At 41.0% G+C, this 8,092-nt stretch overlaps 1 protein-coding gene and 1 long non-coding RNA gene across 2 annotated transcripts; one reads left to right on the top strand and one right to left on the bottom strand.

Moving 5' to 3' along the window:
• Positions 1-457: 457 nt before the first annotated feature.
• Positions 458-8,043, top strand: tmc8 (transmembrane channel-like 8). Its single transcript, XM_056410249.1, has 16 exons — positions 458-613; positions 1,139-1,400; positions 1,852-2,000; positions 2,114-2,248; positions 2,337-2,389; positions 2,466-2,605; positions 2,685-2,832; positions 4,115-4,279; positions 4,351-4,502; positions 4,578-4,650; positions 4,974-5,083; positions 5,232-5,418; positions 6,555-6,700; positions 6,866-7,009; positions 7,228-7,306; positions 7,434-8,043. The coding sequence occupies exons 1-16, from the start codon at positions 571-573 to the stop codon at positions 7,602-7,604; spliced, it is 2,157 nt and encodes a 718-aa protein (XP_056266224.1). The 5' UTR covers positions 458-570; the 3' UTR covers positions 7,605-8,043.
• On the bottom strand, positions 5,675-6,958 carry LOC130190711 (uncharacterized). The gene is made up of 2 exons (XR_008831024.1): positions 6,795-6,958; positions 5,675-6,679 (listed from the first exon to the last, which is right to left on the bottom strand). It is a non-coding gene; the product is annotated as an uncharacterized LOC130190711 (long non-coding RNA).
• Positions 8,044-8,092: the final 49 nt, after the last annotated feature.

The following is an 8,092-nucleotide window of genomic DNA, read 5'->3' as shown; positions in this document are numbered from 1 at the left end:
GATAATGGTGGCAAATTACATTCAATATTCAAATACAAGGATTCATTTGAAACCCAATGTTTATTTTGCCTTTTTTTGTGTGTGTGTGTATTTCACAACATTTTAAAAAGTCATCTGAAAATAGATTTTGAATGCACAATAAATCATTCGAGAGTACTCGAACAGCAATATAATGAAATGTAACCATTCTCATCCAGATACGGCCTCTGACATTGTCTCACTGGTTTTCATTCTGGTGGATATGGGAGGTATTTCTCATGTTATGTTAGGAAATTATTTGTGATATTTTCACCCACCATTGCAACTGTTTTTACATCCTGTCATGTGATTTCCTGTGTGCTGTCAAATTCAGACGCAGGACTTTAGAAACAACACTTACTCCAGATCAGCCGCTCAGGGGTCTTCTCTTCAATGGGGCGTCGATGGGCTGCAAAGCAGGATGTTTAGATGCAGATTGCGGAAGTAAAGTTTTTTCAGTTAGGGTTGCATGTTTGTCGACTTGTATTTTATATAAAGCGAATTTCGGCTTCTGAAGATTTGTTATTATAGAGGAAGTGAAGGGAGAATGCAATGGAGGAGCACAATGATGTCAACTTCACGAGACTCCTGTCAGGTAACAGAAACATTTTACAAAAATGGTGCCTTTCCACTTGCCATTTGCCATTTGCGTGTGTGTGTGTGTGTGTGTGTGTGTGCATGTGTGTGTGCATGTGTGTGTGTGTGTGTGCATGTGTGTGTGTGTGTGTGTGTGAAAGTGAGAGAGAGACATTCATTTAAATACAATGGCTTACTAGACACACTACCTATATTATATATAGAGGTAAAATAAAATAAAAAGGCGAAGCATATAAATGGGTACGCACATGTCAAACATTCTGGTTCCAACTTTTCAAACATAAATATGTCTCTGTTTTATATCCTTATAAATGGAATATGTTTGGGTTTTGCGGTGTGGATCAGACTAAATATCACATTTGTAGATTTGACATGGGCTTTTTTCACTACCTTATCACTTAAATAAAGGTAATAATCTGCAGATTTGTTAAAAAAAGTGAGCATTAGGGTCAAAAACCTATAACAAATACTGAACAAAGTAAACATGTTAAGGAAACATGCTGAACATGTGTTCTCACCCCAGATGAGATTACTTTTTCCACCGTGTCGTCGGACTCCTGTGAGTACTATCAGACAGAAGTATTTGATCAGCTGCCCAGCAACCAGACCAGCCGGCCCGAGCGGGACAGACAGGGTCTCTGGGAAGCCTGCGAGGCCCAGCAGGGTGGCCCAGAGGCGGGCGAGAGGATCAGCCATGGCCACCTGTCCAGAGGCCCCAGAGACAAGGCATTTACACAGCCGCCCAGGAACCTGGTCATGTGTATTCAGGGGAAGAGAGACGCCAGGTGGGAGAGGTTATTCTAATATGTCTCAGTTAGGAGGGCTTACGTTGGACCCCGGGTGGGGTCATTGCAGACCTGGGTTGCCTTTTTTGGTTGCTCCTCCAGAGCTACAGAAGTTAATTTACAATTGTGCCTTTAAATATATTCAAATATAAGTCAGGAAGAGTTTGATCACCTCCTTTTCAAAAAAAGATGTTGCTCGCTCATTTACAATTATTTTCCTGCTTTAACATTTTTATTTTTGTGGTTTCTTACGGCCCTTCTTGGCCAGATGCATGGTTAATCTTTAGTTTATTTTTTATTTACTTTTATGTATTATTATTATTATGTATTCTTACTTTTGAAGGTTGTATTTCTGTAAAAATACCTAAATAAAATATCAAGTATAAAGAATTTTTTACAAATTAAATAAAAAGACAAGACATGAAAATATCATATTTATTCTGCTCATTAGGGACAGGAGGAAGATGCAAATCAGCAATATAGGTTTTTGGGAGTCCTGGAGACGGAGCCAGAACATCAACAGGAAGAGGGTTTGGGAGCAAATGGGAGAAGCTCTATCAGGCCTGTTGCCATGGCGGCACACTCTCCACACCATCGAAGGTACTGATAATGATAAAGATTATAAGGCCTTGTTTTCCACCTATTAGTTTCCAGTCTATTGTATTACCACGATGAACATCATCTAAATTCTAACCCTCGCTGTTCTGGTCCAGGCAGGTTTGGAGTTGGCGTGAAGGCTTACTTTGTGTTCCTCAGATATCTGGTTTTCTTGAACCTACTTCACTGTGCTCTTCTCTGGTGTTTCATTCTGGGGCCTACGACATTATATGGCAGGAGCAACAGCAGTAGTGAGTCACGATGACAGATTAAAAGTACACAACTCAGTAAAGACTACTGCAAAAACACACTGTTGTGTTGTTCTCTGTGACGTTACAGAGCCTTTGAAGTTTGGAGGCAATGACTCGGTTTTGGATTTCTTCCTGGGATCGGTAAGGGTTTGTTTGCTGGTGTGTTGCTCTGTCTTATACAACTTCGATATATAATATATATTTCTACTTTCTACAGGGCTACCTGGATCGTTCTCCAGTCTTCTTTGGTTTCTACACTCGTGGATCCTTACATTTCCAGTGCTTGAATACACCTCTGTTGTACCTGGCTGGAATGCTCGTCATCCTCTTCCTCAGTCTCATCCTGGTGGTCCGTAGGTCAGTGGCGATACATCCAACTTCCTTAACGCCTTGGCGAAAAAGCTTCGGTATTAAATCTGCACACTTCCCCCGGTAGAATGACGGTCGGCTACAAGCACGCCTGGATGCTCGGGAAGCATTACAGTATGAACGTGAGCTACAAGATCTTCTGCGGTTGGGACTTCACCATCCAGGACCCTGAGGCTGCCACGCTCAAACACAGCTTCATCAGGAACGACGTCAAGGTGAAGGGACGCACACATATTATCCACATGCAGGATGGCGCCCGGTTAATTAACACGGTTAATGTTTATAAGCTGGTCAAACAGTGAATCTGTCAAATTTGGGCTTTTTCCCATCCTGCATGTATTGGTTGACCTAACAGGCCGGTCCATGCTGTTCAAATGAGATGTCCCGCCTCAACCTATCATAATCACACGATATTCAATGACCCTTCATGCCCTGTAAGGAGGCATCTACATGTTTTATCCACCCACTTCATCATGTGTTTTTCTTTTTTTTATCACTTGTCTTTTAATTCTCATATTTAGAATTAAACCTGGAATTTTTTGAACAAAATAACGATTTGCAAAACAGCTTTATTTTCAGCAAACTTTTTATTTTCATTAACAATGGCTGATTAAAATGGATGGTTAAACCACGCAGTTTTTAAAACAGATGTAGTCTGATCCACATTGCAAACCCCAAACATATTTAATTCATAAGGATATAAAACAGAGACATATTTATGTTTGAAAGTTTGAACCAGAATGTTTGATATGGGTATATCCATTTACATGCTTCGCTTTTTCTTTTTTTTAAAGCATTATATGTAATATAAGTAGTGTGTCTAGTAAGCCATTGTATTTAAATGAATGTAACACCTTAATGTCTCTCTCACACACACACACACACACACGCACACACACACACACACCTGACTATACAGACGTAAGGTGGTACATGTCAGTGTAGAACTCAGTGGTTCAACGTTTCTAACCTCTTTGAAGAACAAGTTTAAAAGTGAAATATGAATGTGTAAAACTCATTGTAAAGAGAAACAAATACACTTCTCCACATCATCAAGCATTTCCTCTGGGCTTCTGATGGAAAAGTGTACACACTTTCCCAACGCATGTTTTACTTTTACTATATATATGTATATATTGCAGCCATTTGCTAAAACCATTCAGAAAGAAGACTCGTGGCTGCACAAGCTCAAAAGGCTTCTACTCAATACTGAGCAAAGGGTCTGAATACTAATAAACATGTGATATTTCAGTTTTTCTTTTTTAAGAACTTTGCAAACATTTCTACATTTCTGTTTTTTTCTGTCAAGATGGGGTGCTGAGTGAACATTAATGAGAAATAACATGAACTTTTTTGATTTTAGTAAATGGCTGCAATGAAACAAAGAGTGAACAATTTAAAGGGGTCTGAATATTTTCCGTACCCACTGTATATAGTACAAGTAAATATAAAGTAAATCTGCTGTTTGATTCTAGTTTTCTCTCTGTCGGTCCTCAGCTGTTCCTGGAGGAGCAGAGTTTCTCCCTGCGTGAGGATCAGAGGACACTCGGACACAGGGTGCGGCTCTACCTGCTCAGGTGTGTCCTCAACCTGCTCGTTCTGTCCCTGCTGGGCGGAGCCTTTTTCCTCATCTACTTCGCCACCAAGACGTCACAGCACGAGGTGAGACTCTGCTCCAAGTGGGTTCCTGGTATTGGTGGAGAGGTTTTCTCCATCTGACTTGTGTTTCTCAGAGCGGGCACTACTGGCTGCTCAGCCTGGTCCTCGAGTACCTTCCTCCAATTACCATCACCTTCGTCAACCTGCTCCTGCCTCGCATGTTCCGCAAGATCTCATCTTTTGAGGACTACTCTTTCACCATGCAGGTCAATGCCACTCTTGTGAGGTGAGGTGCAAAGGGAGATAAACCCAAAACACACACACACACACACTCACACTCACACATCTGTCTTTTCTTCAGGAGCATCTTCTTGAAGCTGGCCTCACTGGGGATCTACTTATTTTTCATCTTCACAACAAGAGAGCGTCAGAAAGTAAGTTGAAGGGGAGATCCCAAAAATGTCAATGTTTCTTAACTCTGTTATGCCTTGTCTCTTAACTTTTAGTTTCTTTTACCTTGTCTTGTTCTGTGTATTTTTGTGTGTGTAACTATGTGTTTCATACGTTGCTGCCTGTCTTGTCCAGGTCGCCCTCGAAAAAGGGATTTTTTAAAATCTCAATGGGATTCACCTGCATGGTTAAATAAAAGTTGTTAAAAATATTTATGTTTCAAGGTCTTGGAGATTGATCTGTGATGTTCGATCTATGTTTTTAAGTGTGTTCTTAATCCATTGTTATATGTGTATTTTTTTCACAGTATTCCTTCCACTGCAGGGAGAACGTGTTCGGTCGAGAGATGTACAAGCTGTGCATCTTCAACTTCCTCGCCACTTTCTGCGACGCCTTTCTCTTGAACTACCCCAGGAAGTGAGTTTGTTCTCCTTCTCTCTCTTTGTCATCTTTGTGTTTTTAAGTGAAAAGATTAATACGTTTAGAATAATATGGCTAATCTACGAATAAACTGAAGCTCAGTTGATAAATTGTCATGCTCCATAAAGTTTCCTGTGACTGACAGGCTGCTGCAGGAGAAGTACCCCTCATCCTTGCTGGCCCGGTTGTCAGGGAAACAGCGTTTCCTGATCCCTTTCAAAGTGTTGGATCTGGTGTACAGTCAGACTGTGTCCTGGGTGGGAGTCTACTACTGCCCTCTACTGCCTCTGATAGGAACTGCCACACTGATGGCCACCTTCTACATCCAAAAGGTTGTCTGGGACATGAGAGTTATGGACCATCTTAACTCACGTCACTCTCTTTGTGTCTCTTAAAGCTCACTTATTTTTATTTAAATCTTTTTTATTGATTTTGCAAACACATACAGGAATAAAGAGTAACACCACCCCCAAGAAGAAGTTGGGTAGACAGAACATTACCTTCAGTTGCTTGGAGGTTGTGTGACTGTGACACGCTGTCACTATATACAAAGATTGCAAATATAATAAACAAATAACCACGATAACACTAACTTAAAGCACATTTAAATATAGCAGGAATTAATACGTGAAAACATGCATGCATACATACAAACAAACAAAAAATACTAAATTAGGAAGAAGAGAGGGGGGTTCTCCTGTTGGATTGCAGCGTTGTTCAAATAGTTGATAAAAGACTTCCAGGTCTCTTCAAAGGAGTCACTGGAATCTCTGAGTGCAAATCTGATATGATTTAAGATCTCTTTTAGCCAACTGTGATGTGTGGGCGGGAGAGCGTGTTTCCACTTAAATAGTATGAGGCGTCTAGCTAACAGCGTCGTAAAGGCCAGGATACATCGCCCTGTCGATGGCAGATTGTGTGTTTTCGGTGGTTGGATTTCCTAAAGCTCATTTATTAACATTAAATGTATTTGTGAGATGGTTTCTAGAGTCCCTGTTACAGCATGACGTTGCCAAGCAACAGGTAAAGACTCCATTAAGTCACTGCCCACAGATAATAAATAGTTTGCCGAACGGTTGATTGGACAATTTATTTATTTTTTTACAAAATAAACAAACGAGAAAGAACATGTGCGAGCCGTCGAGGTGACAGAGCCAGTGACCAGTCTTTATGCTAAGCTAAGCTAAATGTCTCCTGGCTCGAGCTTCACATCTAACTTACAGTCATGTGAGTGGAATATAAGAGAGGTTCCCAGATTGTCAAACTATTCCTTTAAGTAATCCAAACATTCGTCACATCCTACAGGTTTGAGTCTGACCTGAAAGGTTTGGAAGTTGAGCAGCTTTCTTCAAACTTCCCAGTTTATGGTCCCTGATCAGATGGAGTTGTGACCAAGAATCCCTGGTGACTGGATATGAATATTTTCCAGCGACGTCCATGTCCTTATTCTCTCTCACACTGTCTTCAGTTCACGGTGCTGCGGTGCTGTGTGGCCCAGCAGAGGATGTTTCGAGGATCCAGCTCCTCCGTTTTATTCCACTTCATGTTGCTGCTCGGCCTCCTGATGGCTGCAACCACGCTGGGCTTCAACCTCTACCAGCAACAAGCCACACAGTAAGGAAACATGTACTTCTTTTCTTTTTTTTTAATACACCCTATTTGTTTCTTTAGTTATTTAATTGTATTTATTATGAAAAACACATCTTACCTGTTAATACGAGAAGGAAATATCTCATTTGTATTTGACTCATTTCCCCAATTTCTCCTGTTTCTACCCAGGTCCTCCTGTGGTCCATTTGGAAATGGAGAAACTGTGTTTAATGTGACAGGAGTGTGTGTGAACAGCCTCCCGAGCCCGGCACAAACAACGCTCCGCTACCTGGCCTCCGAGGCCTTCGCCCTGCCGCTCATTCTAGCTGAGATGTAAGTATACAACAGGTTTGTGCAAACACTGCCTCTGTATTTGCAGTGAGATGAGTGTTTCCAGTTTGAAAGAAAACAAATAAAATCTACATTGAGAGGACTGAACATGCTGGAGACGCTGCAAACATGTTGTGCAGGAGTGATAATCTTCGATGGATCCAAGCTGTTTTAATAATAGACGCACCGTGCTTTCTTCTGATCTTGATTCTGCTCCGAAGTTTAATCTTAACCTCGTATGTGTCACGGAGACGAGCCAATCAGAAGGCCATCGAGAGACTGAAAGACATGCTGGTTATGGTAAGTCACATGTCATCAAGAACTTACATACTTACACATTAGACACAGACAGAAGATATTTGAGTTGATTTGGTTGTGGCAATACTTCACATGTCTTCTGGTGTGTTGTGCGTGTTTCCTCTCACAGAGCAGCTCAGATAAGCGTTTCCTGGTTAAACAAAACGCCACGATGCTCAGAGGTCAGAGAAAACCCCACGGAGTCTGTTCTGGAGCCATCGAAGAGGACGCCCCACCTCACCCCCTGGAAGGCCCCCCACTCTCCCCCTCCCCTCCCCCTTTAGGCATACTAAATTATTAAAGTCCCTAAGCTGGCCTGGCCATCCCCAGACATAATGTAAAGCTTAAATATAAAGCTGTGCTTTTAGGCAACAACAGCTGGGTGGAGGGCGGGGCGAAAATACAAAGACAAAAGGACTGTTCCAGTTACATGATGTAAAAAGATAAGAAAAGCAACTGTGGCCTCTTTTTTTCAACCTTCATATGATGAATTCTATAAATAATTTCTAAAGGATTTTTCGGTGAAATCAAAGATTGTATTATTATTTCATGGTCCTGAAATGACTGCCAAATAGTGTTTGCATTTTTTATTTTTTAGTAAATTATGAATGAATGCATATCAATGTCATTTTATCAGCACTTATATTATGGTCATAGTAATAAGTTGTGTTCCAAAATGTCCCTTTACCTGAATTAAATTACATTTCAGTGCTCAATAAACCCTTGCGGTGTGTGCACTTTTAAGTTTCATGTGTCTCACTTTAAATAAAACCAAACCCCCAGCCTAAT

The sequence above is a fragment of the Pseudoliparis swirei genome, chromosome 24, assembly GCF_029220125.1.
Source record: "Pseudoliparis swirei isolate HS2019 ecotype Mariana Trench chromosome 24, NWPU_hadal_v1, whole genome shotgun sequence".
NCBI lineage: Eukaryota > Metazoa > Chordata > Actinopteri > Perciformes > Liparidae > Pseudoliparis > Pseudoliparis swirei.
This window is presented reverse-complemented; position numbering and strand designations above follow the sequence as displayed.

Coding starts and splice junctions, on each gene's coding strand:
- tmc8 (XM_056410249.1), top strand. CDS start 571: ATGGAGGAGCACAATGATGTCAACTTCACGAGACTCCTGTCAG. Junction 5,084..5,231: donor CTCTTGAACTACCCCAGGAA/GTGAGTTTGTTC, acceptor TGTGACTGACAG/GCTGCTGCAGGAGAAGTACC. Junction 7,010..7,227: donor CCGCTCATTCTAGCTGAGAT/GTAAGTATACAA, acceptor TCTGCTCCGAAG/TTTAATCTTAACCTCGTATG.